The 22,557-nt window shown below is 37.7% G+C and overlaps 1 protein-coding gene across 1 annotated transcript in view; it reads right to left on the bottom strand.

The window, feature by feature from the left end:
- Window positions 1-22,140, bottom strand: part of ZMAT1 (zinc finger, matrin-type 1) — a 34,413-nt gene extending 12,273 nt beyond the window's left edge. Inside the window, 5 exon segments of the mRNA XM_011975398.1 lie at window positions 2,885-3,059; window positions 3,139-3,240; window positions 9,241-9,350; window positions 22,022-22,056; window positions 22,058-22,140. Coding sequence (XP_011830788.1) covers window positions 2,885-3,059; window positions 3,139-3,240; window positions 9,241-9,350; window positions 22,022-22,056; window positions 22,058-22,140 — 505 coding nt within the window.
- Window positions 22,141-22,557: the final 417 nt, after the last annotated feature.

A 22,557-nucleotide genomic window follows, 5' to 3' on the forward strand; every position in this document is an offset into this window, starting at 1 on the left:
TAATGCTTGACAGAAAGGTCATAAGTATACAGATGAGAAATGAAACCAGGGAAATAGAAATTGTGTTTGCAGAGTAAGGTCAAGAATGAAACCATGGGAATACCTACATCTAGGTAATGAATAAAACAAGAGTCCATAGAGAAAAAAGAAACAGCAATAGAGAAGAACCAGAGCATAAAGAGTTACATATGACAAAGAATAGAGTTTCAAGGAGGAGAGAAGAATGAACATTTTCACATGAAGGAGAAAGGCTGGGTAAAGAAAGAACTGAAAAATAATAGTAAGTGGAGGAAAAGAAGTGGGTGGAAGAGAGAATATGAAAGGGGAATAAAATACACTAGTAGTGAGAAGGTGCCTGTGGGGGGAAAAATGAAAAAAAAAATATGGTTAGAAGAGCAAGTGGATCACTCCAGTCAGGATCAGTCTCTTTACTGTGCCTGAATTCTTGCCACTCTTTCTTAGCTCCAAGCCCTTTGGTTCACCCTTTCTTCTTCCCACTTCTATCCACTGAAAACCATCTAAATATATGAAGATTTTTCTGGACCATTATGCTTCACTCATCTAGTTAACAAAAAAATGTACACAAAAAGGCTTCTGTCGGCTCTTTCAGTGAAGTATTATTAACCTAACTAGTTTACACGCTCGCTCCTTTAGGGAAATGTATTCCCAAGACTGACTAGCCTAGCACCAAAGAGACACTTAAAACATACTTAGTAAAAAATGATATAACCACATGATATTAATTTAAAATGCTTCCTTATGTATGTACCTAAGGATCCTTATTTACCTAAAATAACATGAAACCATGAGAATTCCTATATTTGATACTAAAATCGACAGCGGTCATCTAAACCATTCAGGTTCTCATTTCCTAGGAAATGAACAGATCAAGTTAGATGGACTTGAAAGTCCTTATAAAATGCTATGATTCCATGAATACTATCAACCTCTCACTCAATAAGAGTAAAATGGTATGCAAATAAGCTAGTATGCTTTATAAAATACAAACTTCCTATAAAAAAGTTTTGGGATAATTTTATGTTTACCATTTGCATTTGATTTTGCTGGAAGAGATTTCTCTCTTATTTTGTCTACAAATGTCTCCCTGGCTTCATTTTTTTTGTGTTTTTTTTTCCCCAACATAATGTTGTTAGGTCATTAATGGACTATTAAAGGAAGCAGGATAGAGCTTGCAAAATTTGTTTGGATTACTCAAACCCAAATCACTGCTGGGAGAGGAAGGCATAGTCTTGTCTTTAATCCCACCTGGAGGAGGCTTGACAGGAAGGGGCTTCAGGAAGGTTGACTCTGCAGAAGTAGTAAGAGGCACTCCTGCTGAAATAGTTGTAATAAGAAGGGATAAACACATTTTCAGATATTAGAACTGCATTTATTGTAAAGTACTACGGAAATTTAGAATTCTCTAAAAACCCACTCCCTGGACTCTTTTTTTTTCAACAGACAGCTGCTGGATAAAGCTTCTAAAGTAAAAAAAAAACTTCCTTCTGTGAGAATGGAAATGTGAATATGAATTTGTCACCAAGTTTGATATGAGAAGGAAGAAGTATTCTGTATTAGGCATTGCCTAATTATATTCATATAAAAAACCAGTGAAAGTATGATAGCCATCTTACGATTCTTTGAAAATAGTGAGAATAAAACATACACTAACTTCTAAGTTAGTCTTTCTTAACAAAGTAAGGCATCTATTCATTCTACATTTGTGATGTTTGCATCAGAATAAAATCTATGCAGTTGTTTAAGGCTATAAAACTATACATGTTCCTACAATTCCAGTATTTCATAGCTCTTTTATTTATCCTCCTCTCTGAGCCCAAGTTGATAAATCTTGGGACTGAAGATAAAAGTTTTATAAGATGTTTTTTCTTTTAGGGCACACTGATGCTATCTTATCTTTTGAATGACAGGCCGAAAAAATGTATAAAAATTAGAGACTAAATTAAAAAAAAACAATTCTGGCTTCATTTATTAAGAAAATAAAAGTTTTAATAACATATCTCGTGGCATTGACTTTGCTGGGTGACTATGAGTTCAAAATTGATATATCATGGTGAATTTTCCATGCCAGGCATGCCTTAGTCCTAAAGTGCTGAAGCTACAAAGAATGTGGTAAATTATTTATTACAGAGGGTTAATCATCATTTTTTGTTCTAGCACATGCATTTATAAAAATACAGGTTGGGTTTTCCAGGGTATACTCTGACATCTTGGGCAACTTTGAGTCAGTTTTCTCATATGTGCTGGTGACCCAACATCACTGGAAGAAGGAAAGATGCAATGTTTTATAATTCCCTGTTTCTTTAGGATTTAACATAAAATAAGTACTCAGTAACTAACTGATGATGCTAGTAGTACTTTATATTCATAGGAAGAAAGAAATAGGCTGTCATAACAGAAAGAGTCAGTAACTTTTTTTGCCTACTGTTAGTAGGAAACACATAATTATATTATGGTGAAGACATTGATTTGAACACTCATATGAGATGTTTTGGAAAATACTAACGCAAAAAAGATACCAAGGGGAAGAAGTAAAAAGTGAAGATTTTATTATTTGATTAGAAATGGACAGAGCTCCAGCTGCTTACTGTTGTTTCTTTATAGCAGTATAGCAAATCACTTGCTTTTGTTTCAATTTGGTGAACTGAAAAGGAGAGGTCATAACATTTCTTAAAAATCAACTAGCAATTAAAATCTCCATACTAAATAACAAAGACAGAAACAGAGATTAACTGGGAAGAAGAATAATAATCAAGTTATTTCAACTGGGGTGAAAGTCTCCCCCAATAAAAAGGATATGGCAGAGTTAGACAAAACATGATAGGTAGATCCTTCATTGAAGATCAGGAGGTGAATGGAACCTTACCCATCTCTGGTTGAAATCCTGATGGAGATGTCTGATCATGTTCCTCCATTAATTGCTTCAGTTTTTTAGCATGGACCTTTCCCACATAGTGAGACTGAGCAATAAATGGAGAGCTAAACATCATGTTGCAGAGATCACAAAATTTATTTTTGTCGACTCCTTCATACCCATGCACCTGAAATAGGCACAATCTTGTTAGAAAGATTCAATAACTCAAAGTTTAGAATTACACAATACCGACACACATCACTCACCTGAAAATTCTCAACATGCATCTTCATTTTCTTACCAGGCACTTCATTTTGTTCCCCATGCATTTGAAAATAAAAACTAACATTTTGAGCATGTTTTTCACCCTGAAAAAAGATATAATATGACTTTGTTTATTCAATAAAAGAGTCATTCAAAATTTACACCTTTCTGAATTTGAGGATGGCACTCATGTGTGTTAATATATTTAGTCAAACTTGGAGCAGACTCACATGATTTCAAATCTCTGTCAGTTAAAATGAAAATAATGCTAAATTTAGAAGCTAACAACTTTTAGATTCTTGTTTTTGAAATGGATTCCTAGTTGCTGCCCAATATCAAATACCTTCTTTTTACTTAGTTACAGATCTTGAGCGATGTACCCAGCTAAAAGACTATGTTTTTCAGCCTTCCTTTCAGCAAGATGTATCCACGTAACTAGATTTTGGTCAATAAGATATAATTTGAAGTGTTATGTGGAACTTCTGGGAAGCCTCCTTAAATGACTGGGCCATAATCCCTTATTCTACCCTTCTTCCTTGCTGCTTTTGGAATTAAGATACAAAGGATGGAGTTCCAATAGTCATCTTTGGACCATGGTGGACATTGAGGAGGAAAACCAGTTCATCAGAGCAGAAAGACAGAAAATGCCTGCTGAGCGTGGTGGCTCATGCCTGTAATCCCAGCACTTTGGGAGGCCGACGTGGGTGGATCACAAGGTCAGGAGTTCAAGACCAGCCTGACCAACATGGTGAAACTCCGTCTCTACTAAAAATACAAAAATTAGCCGGGCATGGTGGTATGCATCTGTAATCCCAGCTACTCAGGAAGCTGAAGCAGGAGAATCACTTGAACCCAGGAGGCGGAGGTTGCAGCGAGTCGAGATTGCACCACTGCACTCCAGTCTAGGCAACAGAGTGAGACTTTGTCTCAAAAAAAAAAAAAAAAAAGGCCTAGGTCCCTGATAATGTTATAAAGCTGTCATATCAGCCCTCTACTACCTACCTTACAAATTCTTTTATGTGAGAAAAGAAATCCTCCTGGGTTAAGAGACATTAGAAATAATCTCTAACAAATATATAACCAAATATGTAAGAATAACTAAGATGTTGGTGTAGGGGGAAGGGAAACTAACATTTCTTGAGCACATAATGTGAGATAATCACTCTCTCTACAGAATTTTATTTATTTTTAAAATTGTATTTTTCCATAAGTTATTAGGGTACAGGTGGCATTTGGTTACATGAGTGAGTTCTTTAGTGGTGATTTGTGAGATTTTAGTGCACCCAGCACCCAAGCAGTATACACTGTACCATATTTGTAGTCTTTTATCCCTCTTCCCCCCAAGTCCCCAAAGTCCATTGTATCATTCTTATGCCTTGCATCCTCGTAGCTTAGCTCCCACATATCAGAGAGAACATACGATATTTGATTTTCCATTCCTGAGTTACTTCACTTAGAATAAGTCTCCAATCTCATCCAGATAACTGCAAATGCTGTTCATTTATTCATTTTTATGGCTGAGTAGTATTCCAGTGTATATATACCACAGTTTCTTTATCCACTCATTGATTGATGGGCATTTGGGTTGGTTCCACGCTTTTGCAATTGTGAATTGTGCTGCTATAAACATGCGTATGCAAGTATCTTTTTCAAATACTGACTTATTTTCCTCTGGGTAGACAGCCAGTAGTGGGATTGCTGGATGAAATGATAGTTCTACTTTTAGTTCTTTAAGGAATCTCCACAATGTTTTCCACAGTGGCCGTACTAGTTTACATTCCCCCCAGCAGCGTTAGAAGTGTTCCCTGTTCACCACATCCACACCAACACTACTGTTTTTTGATTTTTTGATTATGGCCATTCTTGCAGGAGTAAGGTGGTATCGCATTGTGGTTTTGATTTGCATTTCCCTGATCATCAGTGATGTTGAGCATTTTTTCTTGTGTTTGTTGGCTATTTGTATATCTTCTTTTGAGAATTGTCTATTCATGTCCTTAGCCCACTTTTTGATGGGATTGTTTGTTTGCTTCTTACTGATTTGAGTTTGTTGTAGATTCTGAATATTAGTCCTTTGTCAGATGTACAGATTGTGAAGATCTTCTCCAACTCTGTAGGTTGTCTGTTTACTCTGCTGACTGTTCCTTTTGGTGTGCAAAAGCTCTTTAGTTTAATTAGGTCCCAGCTATTTATCTTTGTTTTTATTGCATTTGCTTTTGGGTTCTTGGTCATGAAATCCTTGCCTAAGCCATTACGTAGAAGGGTTTTTCCAATGTTATCGTCCAGAATTTTTACAATTTCAGGTCTTAGGTTTAAGTCTTTAATCCATCTTGAGTTGATTTTTGTATAAGGTAAGAGATGAGAATCCGGTTTCATTCTCCTACATGTGGCTAGCCAATTATCCCAGCACCCTTTGAATAGAGTGTCCTTTCCCCACTTGATGTTTTTGTTTGCTTTGTTGAAGATCAGCTGGCTTTAAGTATTAGGGTTTATTTCTGAGTTCTCTATTATGTTCCACTGGTCTATGTGCCTATTTTTATACCAGTACCATGCTGTTTTGGTGACTATGGCCTTATAGCATAGTTAGAAATCAGGTAGTGTGATGCCTCTAGATTTGTTCTTTTTGCTTAGTCTTGCTTTGGCTATGTGGGCTCTTTTTTGATTCCATATGAATTTTAGAATTGTTTTTTATAATTCTGTGAAGAATGATGGTGGTATTTTGATGGGGATTGCACTGAATTTGTAGATTGCTTTTGGCACAGAATTTACTGTAGACTGCATTTACACAATATTGATTCTAGCCATCCATGAGCATGGGATGTGTTTCCATTTGTTTGTGTCATCTATAATTTCTTTCAGCAGTGTTTTGTAGTCTTCCTTATAGAGATCTTTCGACTCCTTGGTTAGGTATATTCCTAAATTATTTTTTCTTTGCAGCTATTGTAAAAGGGGTTGAGCTCTCTTGATTTGATTCTCTGCTTAGTTGCTGTTGGTGTATAGAAGAGCTACTGATTTGTGTACATTAATCTTGTATCTGGAAACTTTGCTGAATTCTTTTATTAGTTCTAGGGGCTTTCTGGAGGAGTCTTTAGGGTTTTCAACGTGAACGATCATATCATCAGCAAACAGTGACAGTCTGACTTCCTCTTTACTGATTTGGATGCCCTTTATTTCTCTCTTTGTCTGATTGCTCTGGCTAGGACTTCCAATACTATGTTGAAGAGGAGTGGTGAGAGTGGGCATTCTTGTCTTGTTCCATTCCTCAGAGGGAATGCCTTTCAGCTTTTCCCCATTCAGTATTATATTAGCTGTGGGTTTGTCACAGATGGTCTACATAATTTTAAAATGTGAAATATACCCATTGTATGGGAAATAACAGGAAACAATATAATCAAAACCCATACCCACTACTCAGTTTTAACACTTTGTTGCATTTCTCTCAAATTTCCTTTTTAAAAGAGGTAAAATTTTACAGATACAATCCTATACCCTCATGCTCACAATCCTTTCTTCCTCTCTCTCTCTCTTAAAGTTGGTGTACCTGATTTCCTTTCATGCTTTTATTCTTTTACTACACACACGTATCCATAGTTTTATTTATTACTATCTTGTAAAATTTTTTTATAAAAATGGAATCATTTGATACATATCCTTTTCAAATTGCTTTTTAAAACTCAGCATTTTATTTATAAGATCTATTGATATTGATACATACAACTCTAGTTCATTCATGCTATAATATTCTACTCCATATGCTACCTATCCAGTTCCCTGTTTAGGACAATTATCTTTCAGTTTATTTTGCTAATACAAGCATTGCTATAATTAACATATATAAATAGATCTCCCAATATACATGTTCAAAAGCTCCTTTAGAATAGATACCTAGAAGTGGAATTCTTGGCCTATAAGGAGTGTGGATTTTCAACTTTACCAGGTATTATAAAATTTTGAAGCAGTTTACATCTCCAAATGCAGCGATGAGAGTGTCTGTTTCCCCATATTATCTTGAAGTGTTAAGTGTTATTAGATTTTAATTTTTCTCAGTATTATGGTTCTTATATGATAGTTTATTATCATTTTAACTTGCATGTCCTGGATGATCACTAGTGAAGTTGAGTATCTATTCCATGGACTGTTGACATCACTTTCCCATTTTTCTATTTGCTTCTTGTTCTAATTGATTTGTAGTCCTTTCTATATTCTAGACACTAATCCTTTGTTAGTTATACAGGTTATAAATATCAACTAATGTAAGGCATATATTTTTAACTTAGTTTATGACTCAAAATTTTTTAATGTCATATAAATTTCTTCTACAGATATTGTGACTTATTTGAAAGCCGTGACTTATTTTAAAGGTGAAATTGTTGTAGATATAGGAAACCAGGCCAATACAATAAAACAGGATAAAAGCCTCAAAAGAAACCAATATGTATGTGGAAATTAGCATACAATAGAGGTGCCACTACAAATCAGTAAAGTAAGGATCGACTATACAATAAATAGTGCTGGAACAACTGGCTATCCATATGAAAAACCTGTTGTCACCCTCTATACACAAAAATCAATACCAGATGGATTATAACATAAGAGGTAAATCTTCAAAGTTTTAGAAGAAAATAGAGGGAAGTATATGACAAAAGTGTATAGAATGGTTTATTAAACACATAAGCACAGACACAAAAGAAATATTAATATTAAAATTAAAATTCAAAACTTCTGCAATACTGTTATATTTTACAGTACTATACTGAGAGAGTCTGTGCATCTTTTTTTGCAAAACTGCATGTGTATATGTGTGTGTGTGTTCAAAAATCATATTGGAATCACAGAAGCAAAAGAGAAATTCAATAATGGTTAACTACAAGTGATAGAATTATAATTTATATTTATTTTCCTGTATTTTTGCCTATTTTCTAAACTGAATAGTACTTTATGATTCCATAAAAAGCTGTTTTTCCAATGTAAATTAAAATGGTTCAAATGGATAAACTGTAGTTATCACAGAGCCCCTTGACTGTCTGTCTCTGTTACTAATTCTAAATCTTTGATCTATGGAGTCTAAAGATGTGCTAGGCACTCTCATACATTTGATTTCACTTAATTCTCACAAGTATAGTAAGAGATTTTTACCACTCTCATTTCACAGGTCCAAGAAACATGCTCAGAAAGGTAAAGTGACTTGCCAAAGCTTATGTAACTAGTCAATGGTGGAGTTAAGACTTAACCCCACCTCCTCTCAATGCACAGTCAACACAATTTCCCTATCTGTAATTATAGGAAATTAATTTCAACCAACATTAGGACTAAAACATAATTACCAATAAGATTAGCAATAGGAAGAACAAGATGAGGTGTTTAAAAAAGTAGAACTGGCATTACATTAGTTTTAATTGAATGCGTCTAGTATTTTTGGTAACCTAGATACCAGATATGAAAGAAATTCAACAGCTCATCAGATGATGTAGAAACATGAAGCAACACCAAATGAAGGGAAAGAACACTGGATATGAAATCAGAAGAAATCATGTTTAGGCTTAGTCATACCAGTGACTAGCCATGGAGAAGTGATAACCCTCTGGGTCTCAGTGTTCTAATCTATAAACTAAGAGAGTAAGGACATTAAACACTCTCTCTTTTAGCTCTAGGATTCTACATTCCTGTGTCTAAAAACATGTGGCTCAATCAAGTGCAAGACTGGTTTGTTTTGTTTTTATAGTCTTCATTTGCTATAAAGGAAGACTCTGGGAGTTCTACATAATATCCCTTGATTCACATTAATAGTTTCCTATGCAAGCTTCATAATGCCTCCCTTATATTTAATACAAGGGTGGATGGCTTGATGGATACAAAGTGAGGCAGAGTGGTGTGAAGAAAAGAAAACAAGCTTTGGAGTAAAAAGACTGAGTTTAAGTCTGAATTCCCCAAACTTAAAGTAGTATATTACCATCCCTGTCTGAGCCAGTCTCCTCATCCATCAAAGGAAAATAACACTACCTTTTTCACAGGATTCTCATAGCAATCAAGTAAGATGACTTATGGGAAGTTTACTTGCTACATTTAAAAATCTGCTTTAGACCCTATTCCCATTATTTTTAACCTACCTCATAATGTGAAATTCTTTGTGATTCAAACTGTAGCATCACTCCACATACTTGACAAAACTTATCTGTAAAAAGTTCAGCCTTTTCCTCCTGTTCATTCCACATGGCATCTGTGAATAAAAAAGGGAAGACAAATATATCACGTTAATAAATATTTAGAGGTATCATTTTTCATTCCTTAACTATGTATGATTTCATATGCCACTTCAAATTTGAGTGCTTGTGAGGCTAGAGTAACAGCTCTTTGTTTGAGTATGCAATTTAACACACACATACTAAGTATCCCTCTAATGACAGATATGGCAAGAGTTATTTATTTAGTATGATAAGTCTAGGCAATGGCATTCTAAAAGAATCATTATGGGGGTACCAGTAACTTCATGAGCTTCATGGAATGACTTGGGACACCAGTAATTAAAGGCTGGGTTTAAAAACCCAGCCTTGGCCAGGTGCAGTGGCTCATGCCTGTAATCCCAGCACTTTGGGAGGTTGAGGTAGGAGGACCGCTTGAGGTGAGGAGTTTGAGACCAGCCTGGGCAACAGAGCAAGACACAATCTCTAAAAAAATAGAAATAAAAATTAGCTGGGCATAGTGGTAAGCGCCTGTGGTCCTAGCTACTCCAGAGGCTGAGATGATCACTTGAGCCCAGGAGGTCGAGGCTGCAGTGAGCTATGGCTGTGCCTTCCAGCCTAGGCGACAGCAAGACACTGTTTCAAACAAACAAACAAAAAACCTGAAAACCAACCAAACAAACAAAAAACAGCGTTGATATCTTGCATTTAACAGCAGACAGTCCTAAGAAACACTTTGTTTTAGGACTGTCACTTGTCACAGGATTCTCATTAAGAATCAAGAGATTTTTACCACTCTCACTTTACAGGTCCAAGAAACATGAAGCTATGCCTTCAATGTTATCTAGAAATCACAAGGAACCACAAAGTATCTTTGCCCATAGTGGGCAAACATCCTTCATCATTGTACAAACACTAGCATACTAATGTGGCCAAACAAGTCTCACACAAGCCCCTCAAAGCTATAATGTAATGTTCGTATACATATCTAGAAATGTATACTATAGTGTTTCTCACTGTAATAAATAACACATGCCAAAACTTTCTGCATTTACACTTGAGGTCTATACTGTCATCTAAACTTCTTAAGAACTACTCTGTATTCTGCCAAAGTTTATCCATTTTTCTATACAGTATGAGTCACAAACATCAAAATTCTCATTGTTATTTGGCTATCAAAGTGAATAAGTTGGTACCACATGCTTTCAGAGACGCCAATTGCTTATTAAATGAATAAAAAGTTGTAGAACAAATACAATACATCAAATTCCCAATACTAACAAAAATTAAATGTATACACAGAAGAATCTGGAATAAAATAAACCAAATTTAAAAATGGTTAACTCTGGTAAGTGGGCCTAGAAAAGGAACAAGGAGAGACAACTTAATGTTTAACTCTCTGTACAACTGTCTTAATTTTTGCAGAAAAGCAAGCATGCAGGACTTTCTAATTAAAAGACCATTAGGACAGACATCATCAAGATGGTGGAATAAGACTCTTCAGCACTCATCTCTCTACAGAAACATCAATTAAAATAACTATCCACAAATGAAAATACCTTCACAAGAGCCAAAAAACTAAAACACAAAACAAATATGCAGGAGATTATAGCAGCACCTGGGTGTAGCACAGAAATAAGGTGCAAGAAGGTAGGAAAGAAAGTTTTACACTATCAGCATCAGCCCTCTACCAACCCCAGCATACAGTGGAAACAGATACCCTCTGTGTGAGAGAAGGAGAGGGAAGTGAGCACTGAACTTTGATTCCAATTCCAAAACTGGACCCACCCCAGTAATATCCAGTGCTAGGAAGACCCCCACAGCCCTAGACTCCAGGACAGTACCAGTGGACTCAGCCTCCAGGCTTGCTCCAGTGCCAAGCTGAATCATTCAACCCCAAGCTCCAGGACTGCACAGTGGACTTGGTCTCCAGGTTACCCCAACATCAGGCCAACCTCAGCAGCACCATGCCCTCGACCATCTCCAGCATTGGACTAGCTCCCAAGGCTCCTGGCTTCAGGCCAGGGCCAGCCCCAGCACCCGGCCAACTCCCACAGCCCTAGTCATAAGACTGGCACCTGCAGACTCAGCCTCCAGGCCAGCCCCTGGAGGGAGCTAATATAGGCTCCAACAGGCTGGTACCCACAGACTGAGCCTCCAGGCCCACCCCAGAACCAGGCAGGATCCCACAGTCCTACCCTCCAGGCTGGCTCCTGTAGCCCTTGCTGGAGCTCCTGTATCTCAGTGTTCCAGCAGACCCAGAGCCCAGGCCAGTTCCAGTAGACCACAGTGCTGCACTTGCCCCCATGAACACAGGTGCCAGGACCATCCCCGTGTGCCCAGGTCCCAGGCTGGCCTGGTGGCTCCAAGATCCACATTAGCCCCCAGGGACCTAGCCTCTAAGCTAGCCCTTGCACACGCAGCTTTCAGGCTTGCTTCTGCAGACTCAGGCTCCAGGCCAGCCACTGGAGCTGAGTCTGCTTCAGGTTCCACACTGGTCCCAGCACCAGGCCCCAGGCCCCAGGCTCCAGAGGACCCAGGCTCCAGGCTTATTCTAGAAGACCCAGGGTCCATGCCCACTCCTGTAGACCCCAGTACCAGGCAGGACCCCTTGGACTGAGGCTCCAAGACCACCCCTGCAGACTCAGGCTCCAGGTCTATCTCAGTGATCCCAGGAACCAGGCACCTCAGTGATCATTTCAATAATCCAAGATACCCCAGTACTAGGCTAGCCTCCATGGACTCAGGCTCCAGGCCCATGCTAGCGGACCTAGGTGTCAGACCCATCCAGTGTTCAGCCATCCCCTATAGACTCAGGTTCAAGGCTTACCTCAGCACCAGGTAAGCCCCTGTGGACCAGGCTTCAGGCTGGCTCCTGTGGATACAGGCTCCAGGCCTGCCCTTGTGGACACAGGCTCCAGGCCCATTCCCCAAGACCCAATCAACAGATCCACCCCAGTGGATTCAGGCTTCAGGGCCAACCCTGAAGACCCAGATACCAGGCCCACTCATCTGCTGACCCAGTTAGCAGGCCAGGCTGCCCAAGGACTCCAGCAACAAGCGCATCAGGGATCATACCAGATGGCCTGCCTGGGAATCTCTGGATGGGCTAACTGGTAAAGGGCTTTCCCAGAAAAATTAAGTCTGAAAAAAATTGGAATAAGTCCTTACATTTCTTTAAATGTGCAGACATTAATGTAAGACAATGAAAATAATGAAAAACCAAGAGACATAACACAACCACAAGAACACTATTTCTTAGTAGCTGACCTCTATACAAACTGTCTGACAAAGATTCAAAATAACTGTTTTCAGGAATCTCAAGAAACTTCAAAAAAAAAAAAAATAGAGAAACAATTTAATGAAATCAAGAAAACAATAAATGACCAAAATTAGACATTTAACAGAGGGACTGAAATTATATTTTAAAAATATCAAATAAATTCTGGAGCTTAAAAATGCAATGAATGAAATGAAAAATGTAATAGCCTCAACCTCAGAATTGACCAGGCAAAAGAAATAATCTATGAACTCAAAGATAAGCTATTTGAAAATATACAGTAAGAGAAGAAAAAAAAGAAAAGAATGAAAAGGAAAAACTAAACTAGAGCAGGAGTACTTATATTAAATAGAAACCATTGAAGATACTTATTTTTAAAGTTATGTTAGATATCTTCACCAAAGCTTAATTTTCAATACCATTACATGGACTAAAAAGGCTTACTTTTAGAAGTGCATACTCAAGATAAGAATAAATGTAATTAGAAACATGTAAAACATAACATAATTAATAGTTACAAATTTATCTCTATTACATATAGTATCACCTCTGAATTATTTTTGAGATTGTTTTAGAATATAGGATTTATCTAACTCCGACTCTAACATCAGCACTGTAAAGAAGTTAATTAAAATGCATTTCAGGACTTCCCTTTTTCAGGATTAACTACTATGTGCAAATTGAGCTTTGTGGTATAATCTTGAACTTCCCATCCATTAAAATCTTTAATAAGAATAAGTAAATATAGGAGGCAGAGCAAGATGGCACAACAGAAAGTTCTACCGATTGTCCCCCCACCCCACAAGGACACCAAGTTAACAACTATCTACACAGAAAAAAACACCTTCACAAGAACCAAAAATCAGGTGAAAGCTCAAAGTACCCAATTTTAACTTCAGATCACTGATAGATGCACGTAAGAGATAGAAAAAAAAAAAAGGTCCTGAATAGCTGATGCCACCCCTCCCCCATCCTGCAGCTGCAGCCTGGTGCAGACAGCATTTCTGGATGCTGGAAGGGAGAACACAGCAATTGTTAGGCAGTGAACTTGGTGCTGTCATGTTAGAGCAGAAAGGAAAACCAGACCAAACTCAGCTGGTACCCAACCAGGGAAGGAACACTTAAACCAGCCCTAGCCAGAGAGAAGTTGCTGATCCCAGTGGTTCAAAGTTGAGTGCCCGCAAACCTTACCTCTGAGGGCCAAAGTGCTCTCAGTCTCTAAGTAAACTTGAAAGGCAGTCTAGGTTGTAAGTACTGCAACTCGTAGGCGAGTCCTAGGACTGAACTAGGCCCAGAGACAGTGGACTGGGGTGAGTGGGGGGCACATAACATACTGAGACACCAGCTGGGGCAGCCAAGGAAGGACTGAAATCACCCCTCCCTTAATTCCAGGCTGCATGGTTTGAGGCTCCAAAAGAGACCTCTTCCTTCTGCTTGAGGAGAGGAGAGGGAAGAGAAGAGAGGACTTTGCCTTGCATCTTGGTTACCAGCTCAGTCACACAAGGATAGGGCACCAGTCAGAGCTGTGAGGACCCTGTTCCAGGCCATATCTCCCAGATGACATTTCAAGACACACCCTGAGCCAGAAGGATATTCCCTGACTTGAAGGAAAGGACTCAATCCTTACAGCGTTCATCATCTGCTAACTGAAGAGCCCTTGGGACCTGAATAAACCAGCAGTGATACCCAGGAACTACCTTGAGGGTCTTGTTGAGCCTCTGAGACTTGCTGGCTTCAGGTGAGGCTCAGGAAATTACCAGCTGTGGTGCTATGGGGCAAAACTCCTTCTGCTTTAGAAAAGCAGAGGGAAAAGTAAAGAGGACTTTGTCTTGCCGCTTAGGTACCAATACCACCACAGTGGGATAGAGCGTCAAGCAGGCTCCTGGGGTCCCCAATTCTAGAGTTGACTGTTGCACAGCATTTCTGGGACCGCCCTGGGCCAGAGGGAAGCTCACAGAGCTGAAACGAGAGTCCCAAGCCAGGCAGAATTCACCCCAAGTGCACTTAAGAGCCCCTGTGCCTTAAGGGAACACCAGTGGTAATCTGGCAGTACACCTTGCCTTGTGGCCAGGGGTGGCTGTGGCTGTGGGGTGAGGCTACTCTGCCTTTGGAAAGTGAAGGAAGGATAAGAAAGATGGAGTGTAGTGGTTTGAGTACCAGCTCAGCTGCAATACAATAGAATACCAGGTAGACTTCTAAGGCTTTTTAACTCTAGTCTCTGACTCCCAGACAACACTTCTAGACTCACCCAGAGATTAGGGGACCTCACTGCCCTGAAAGGAAGGACACAGGCCTGGCTGGCTTTGCTACCTGTGGATAGTAGAGCCCCAGGGCCTTGAGAAAACATAGGCATTAGTGAGGGAGTGGTTACAATGGGCCTTAGGCAAGACCCAGCTCTGTGCTTCAGTTGTGACCCAGCACAGTCACAGTGGTGGTGGCCACAGGGACGCTTGTGTCAATCCATCCCGATTTAAGTGGCTCAGAACAGACAGAGACTCTGTAAGTTTGGAAGAAAGTAAAGGAAGAGAAAAAGAGTCTCTGCCTGGTCATATAGAGAATTCTCCCAGATCAGGTTCAAGACCATCAGGGCAGCACCTCTACAAGTCTGCGAAACCCCACAGTGTTACAGGGTCTGGGGTGCCCCAGAAAGAAGACACAGCTTAGATCACAACACTCACATCCTTTCAAATATCTGGTCTTTCCAAGAAGGACAGCTACAAATAAGCCCAGACAGTGAAGACTACATTAAATGCCTAACTCTTTGATGCCCAGACACCGAAGAACATCTACTAGCATCAACGTCATTCTGAAAAACATGACCTCACCAAATACACTTAAAAAGGCACCAGGGACCACTCCTTGAGAAACAGAGACATGTGGACTTTCATAGAGAGAATTCAAAGTAGCTGTGTTGAGGAAACTCAAAGAAATTCAAGATAACAGAGAGAACGAATTCAGAATTGTATCAGATAAATTTAACAAAGAGATTGAAATAATTGAAAAGAATCAGGCAGAAATACTGGAGCTGAAAAATGTAACTGGCATACTGAAGAATGAATTAGAGTCCTTTAACAGCAGGATGGATAAAGCAGAAGAAAGAATTAGTGAGCTTGAAGATAGTCTACTTGAAAATACACAGAGGAGACAAAAGAAAAAAGAATAAAATACAGTGACACACACCTACAGGATCTAGAAAATATATTGAAAAAGGCAAATCTATGAGTTGTTGGCCTGAAAGAGGAGGTAGAGAAAGAAATAAGGTAGAAAGTTTATTCAAAGGGATAATAATGACAACTTCTGAAACCTAGATAAAGATATCAACATCTAAGTACAAGAACATTATAGAACACCAAGCAGATTTAATTCAAAGAAGACTACCCCAAGGCATTTAATAATCAAGTACCCAAAGGTCAAGAATAAAGAAAGGATCCTAAAACCAGCAAGAGAACAGAAACAAATAACATACAATGGAGCTCCAATATGTCAGGCAGCAGACTTTTCAATGGAAACCTTACAGGATAGGAGAGAGTGGCATCATATATTTAAATGCTAAAGAAAAAAGAAACCCCTTTTACCCTAGAATAGTATATTCAGTGAAAATATCCCTTAAACATGAAGGAGAAGTACTTTCCAAGACAAATAAAAACTGAGGGATTTCATCAATACCAGACCTGTGCTAAAAGAAATGCTAAAGGGAGTACTTCAACCAGAAAGAAAGGGACATTAATGAGCAATAAATAATCACCTGAAGGTACAAAACTCACTAGTAAGTACACAGAAAACCACAGAATATTATAACACTGTAACAGAGGTGTATAAACTACTCTTACCCTAAGTAGAAAGACTGAAAAATGAACCAATCAAAAAGAATAACTACAACTTTTCAAGACAGAGTACAGTAAGATGTAAGTAAAAACAACAAAAAGTTAAAAAGTGGAGGAATGAAGTTAAGGTGAGTTTGTATTAGTTTTCTTTTTGCTTGTTTGTTTATGTAAATAGTGTATTAAGTTGTTATCAGGTTAAAATAATGGGTTATAAGTTACAAGAAGGGATCTGCAAGCCTCATGGGAACCTCAAACCAAAAAACATACAACAGATACACTAAAAATAAAAAGCAAGAAATTAAATCATATTATCAGAGAAAATCATCTTCACTAGGGGAAGACAGAAATGAAAGAAAGAAGGAAGAGAAGACCACAAACAACCAGGAAACAAAAATCAAAAGGGAAGAACTAAGTCCTTACTTATCAATAATAATACTGAAGGTAAACGGACTAAACTTCCCAATCAAAAGACACTAACTAACTGAATGGATGAAAAAACAAGACCCACCGATCTGTTGCGTAGAGGAAACATACTTCATCTATACAGACACACAGACTGAAAATGAAAGGATAGAAATAGACATTCCATGCCAATGAAACTAAAACAGAACAGGAGTCACTATACTTAGATCAGACAAAATAGATTTCAAGACCAAAACTGTAAGAAGGGACGAAGAAGGACACTATATGATGATAAAGGGGTCAGTTCAGCCAGAGGGAGGACATAACGATTTTAAATATATATGCACCCAACACTGCAGCACCCAGCTATATAAAGGAAATATTACTCAAGTGAAAGAGAGAGATAGGCCCCAATACAATGATAGCTAGAGACTTCAACACCCCACTTTCAGCATTAGAAAGATCTATCAGACAGAAAGTCAACAAAGAAAGAGCAGATGTAATCTGCACCACAGATGAATGGATCTAACAGGTATTTACAGAACATGTCATGCAACAACTGCAGAATACACATTCTTTTCCTCAGGACATAGGTATTTCTCAAGAATAGACCATATGTTAGGTCACAAAACAACTCTTGAAACATTCAAAAAAACTGAAATAATATCAAGCATCTTCTTGAACCACAATGGAATAAAACTAGAAATCAATAATAATAGGAATTTTGAAAACTATGCAAACACATGGAAATTAAACAATATGCTCCTGAATAACCAGTGGTTCAATGAAGAAATTAAGAAGGATATTGAAAAATTTCTTGAAACAAGTAACAATAGAAACACAACATGCCAAAACCTATGGAATACAGCAAAAGCAGTACTCAGAGGGAAGTTTATAGCTGTAAGTCTTTACATTAAAAGAGAGTTTAGAAAAACTTCAAATAATCAAATGATGCATCTTAAAGAACTAGAGAAAAAACAGCAAACCAAACCCCAAATTAGTAGAACAAAAGACATAATAAATATCAAGCAGAAATAAATGAAATTGAAATAAAAAGTACAATACGAAAGATCAATGAAACAAAAAGTTTTTTTTGAAAAGTTAAACAAAATTGACAAACCATTAGCCAGACTACTAAGAAAAAAAGCAAGAAGATCCAAATATATCAAATCAGAAATGAAAAAGGAGACATTACAACCGATACTGCAGAAATTCAAAGGATCATTAGTGACTACTATGAGCAACTATATGCCAGTAATTTGGAAAATCTAGAAGAAATGGTCAAATTCCTAGATAGAAACAGTTTACTGACATTGAACCAGGAAGAAATCCAAAACTGTTTAGGCAAATAACAAGTAATGAGATAGAAGCCATAATAATAATAATAATAATAATAATAAATCTCAGTAAAGAAAAGCCCGGGACCTAATTGCTGAATTCCAGCAAACATTTAAAGAACTAAGACCAATCGTACTAAAACTATTCTGAAAAATACAGGAGGAAGCAATACTTCCAAACTCATTCTATGATGCCAGTATTACCCTGATATGAAAATCAGACAAAGACACATCCAAAAAAGAAAACTACAAGCCAAGATCTCTGATGAATATTGATGCAAAAATCCTCAACAAAATACTAGCAAACAGAATTCAACACTATATTAGAATGATCATTCATCATGAGCTAGTAGGATGTTTTTCCTGGGATGCAAGGATGATTCAACATATACAAATCAATCAATGAGATATTAATAGATCATATTAATAGAATAAAGGATTAAAAACTATATGATCATTTCAATTGATGCTGACAAAGCATTTGATATAATTCAACATTCTTTCGTGATAAAAACCCTCACAAAACTGGGGATAGAAGGAACACACTTCAACATAATAAAAGTCATATACAACAGACCCACAGTTAGTATCACAATGAATGGGGAAAAACTGAAAGCTTTTCCTCTAAGATCTGGAACTTGACAAGGATACCCAGTGTCAAAACTGTTATTCAACACAGTACTAGAAGTCCTAGCTAGAGCAATCAGACAAAAAAATATATATAAAGGGCATCCAAATGGGAAAGGAAGAAGTCAAATTATCCTTGTTTGCCAATGATGATATGATCTTATATTTGGGAAAACCTATAGACTCCACAAGAAAACTATTAGAACTGATTAACAAAATCAGTAAAGTTTCAGGAAACAAAATCAACACACAAAAAGGACTAGCATTTCTATATGCCAACAGTGAACAATCCGAAAAAGAAATTAAAAAATAATTCAAATGCTTGCTTTGGCAGCACATATACTAAAACTGGAATGATACAGAGAAGATTAGCATGGCCCCTGCACACGGATGACATGCAAATTCATGAAGCATTCCGTAGTTTTCATCTCATGCCAGTCATAATGGTGATTATTAAAAAGTCAAGAAACAATAGATGGTGGCGAGACTGTGGAGAAATAGGAACACTATTAAATTGTTGGTGGGAATGCAAGTTATTCCAACCATTGTGGAAGACAGTGTAGTGATTCCTCAAGGATCTAGAATGAGAAATACCATTTGACCCAGAAATCCCATTACTGGGTATATACCCAAAGGATTATAAATCATTCTACTATAAAGACACATGCACATGAATGTTTATCACAGCACTATTTACAATATCAAAGACATGGAACCAACCCAAATGCCCATCAATGATAGACTGGAAAAAGAAAATGTGGTACATATACACCATGGAATACTATGCAGCCATAAAAAGGAATGAGATCATGTTCTTTGCAGGGACATGGATGAAGCTGGAAGCCATCATCCTCAGCAAACTAACACATGATCAGAAAACCAAACACCGCATGTTCTCACTCATAAGTGGGAGTTGAATAATGAGAACACATGGACATAGGGAGGGCAAAAACACATACCGGGACCAGTTGGAGGGTGGGGGCAAAAGGAGGGAGAGCATTAGGGCAAATAGCTAATACATGCAGGGCTTAAAACCTAGATGATGGGTTGATAGGTCCAGCAAACCATGGCACATATATACCTATGTAACAAACCAACATGTTCTGCACTTATATTCTGGAATTTAAAGTAAAATTCAAAAAATTTAAAAAAGTAATCCAATTTACAATAGTCACACATAAAATTAAATACCTAGTCATTAACTTAAGCAAAGAAATGCAAGACCTCTATAATGAAAACAGTAAAACACTGGTGAACGATATTGAAGAGGGCACCAAAAAATAGAAAAATATTCCATGTTCATGGATTGGAAGAATCAATATTGTTAAAATCTCCATAGGACCCAAAGCAATCTACAGATTCAAAGCAATCCCTATCAAAACACCAACGACATTCTTCACAGAAATAGAAAAAAATTCTCAAAATTTATAGGGAACTACAAAAGACCCAGAATAGCCAAAGTTATCCTAAGTAAAAAGAACAAAACTGGAGGAATTGTTCTTCTGTTACCTGACTTCAAATTATACTACAGAGCTAAAGTAACCAAAACAGCATGGTACTGACATAAAAGCAGACACATAGACCAATGGAACAGAATACAGAACCCAGAAACAAATCCACACACCTACAGTGACCTCATTTTTGAGAAAGGTGCCAAGAACATAATCTGGGGAAAAGACAGTTTCATCAATAAATGGTGCTGGGAAAACTGGATATCCATATGCAGAAAAATGCAGCTAGACCCCTGTCTCCTCTATATACAAAACTCAAATCAAAATGCATTAAAGACTTAAATGTAAGACCTCAAACCATAAAATTACTGCAAGAAAACATTGAGGAAAATCTCCAGGACGCTGGTCTTGGCAAAAATTTCTTGAGCAATACCCCACAAGCACAGGCAACAACATAAAAACGGACAAATGGGATCATATCAAGTTAAAAAGTTTCTGCACAGCAAAGGATATAATCAACAAAGTGAAGAGACAATTCACAGAACGGGAGAAAATATTTTCAAACCACCCATCTGACAAAAGGTTAACAGCCAGAATATATAAATAACTCAAAGAACTCCAATGGAAAAAGTATCTAATAATCCAATCAAAACATGGGCAAATGATGTGCATGGACAGTACTCAAAACAAGACATACAAATGGCAAACATGCATATGAAAAGGTGTTCAACATAACTGATCATCAGCAAAATGTAAATCAAAGCTACAATGAAATAACATCTCACCCCTGTTAAAATGGCTTATATCTAAGACAGGCAATAGCAAATGCTGGCGAGGATGCAGAGAAAAGGGAATCCTCATACATTGTTGGTGGGAATGTAAATTAGTACAACCACTAAGGAGACCAGTTTGGAGGTTCCTCAAAAAACTAAAAATTGAGCTACCATATGATTCAGCAATCCCACCGCTGGATATTTACCCCAAAGAAAGGAAATCAGTATATCAAAGAGATATCTGCACTGCTATATTTGTTGCAGCACTGTTTACAAGAACAAAGATGTGCAAGCAACCGAAGTGTCCACCAAAAGATGAATGGATAAAGAAAATGTGGTACATATACACAATGGAGTACTATTCAGCCATAAAATGAATGAGATTCAGTCATTTGCAACATCATGAATGGAACTGGAGATTATGTTAAGTGAAATAAACCAGGCACAGAAAGACAAACATTGCATATTCTCACTTATTTGTGGGATCTAAAAATCAAAACAACTGAATTCATGGACATAGGGATTAGAAGGATGGTTACCGGAGGCTGGGAAGGGTAGTGGGGGGGTTGACGGCGGGGAGGTAGAGATGGTTAATGGGCACAAAATAAACAGAATGAATAAGCCTAGTATTTGATAGCACAACAAGGTGTCTACTGTCAGTAATAACCATATAGTTTTAAATAATGTAAACAGTAATTGGGTTGTTTGAAACTCAATGGATAAATGAGGGGATGGATACCCCATTCTTCATGTGCTTATTTCACACTGCATGCCTATATCAAAACATCTCATGTATTCTACAAACATATACACCTATATGTATCCATGAAAAGTAAAGGCTGGGCGTGGTGGCTCATGCCTGTAATCCCAGCACTTTGGGAAGCCAAGGTGGGTGGATCACAAGGTCAAGAGATCGAGGCCATCTTGGCCAACATGGTGAAACCCCATCTCTACTAAAATACAAAAAATAAAAAATAAAAAATAAAAAAAATTAGCTGGGCGTGGTGGCACACGCCTGTAGTCCCAGCTATTTGGGAGGCTGAGGCAGGAATCGCTTGAACCCAGGAGGTGGAGGCTGCAGTGAGCTTAGATTGCACCACAGTACTCCAGCCTGGTGACAGAGCAAGACTCCATCTCAAAAAAAAAAAAAAAAAAGAAAAGTAAAAATTAAAAAGAGAGTAAGTAAATATTATTCTTTGATTACAATATAACTTATTACAGAAGAACCATTTCTTTTGAGGAAACAAAAGGAAACTATTAAAGGTTCAAGAATTCCTAACACTTATCTCCTAGATCAACTCTTAATTCCAGACTTCTCCACTATTAACAGTCAAAGTTTGAAACTGACATTCAAGTTCATAAATATCAATGCAGTTTTTTGTTTAAACACACTCTTTCATGACTGGCCCTCCAGATCATTTCCATGAAGCCTATGAAAATACTAGTGCTCCTATAACTTTTCCTTTAGAATGGCATTGCCTACACTTACTTCCTTTGACTCACTTCCTCAAACAAGTTCTTGGTCTCTCTTTTTTTTTTTTTTTTTTTTTT

The sequence above is a fragment of the Mandrillus leucophaeus genome, unplaced genomic scaffold, assembly GCF_000951045.1.
Source record: "Mandrillus leucophaeus isolate KB7577 unplaced genomic scaffold, Mleu.le_1.0 Scaffold1544, whole genome shotgun sequence".
Taxonomy (NCBI): Eukaryota; Metazoa; Chordata; class Mammalia; order Primates; family Cercopithecidae; genus Mandrillus; species Mandrillus leucophaeus.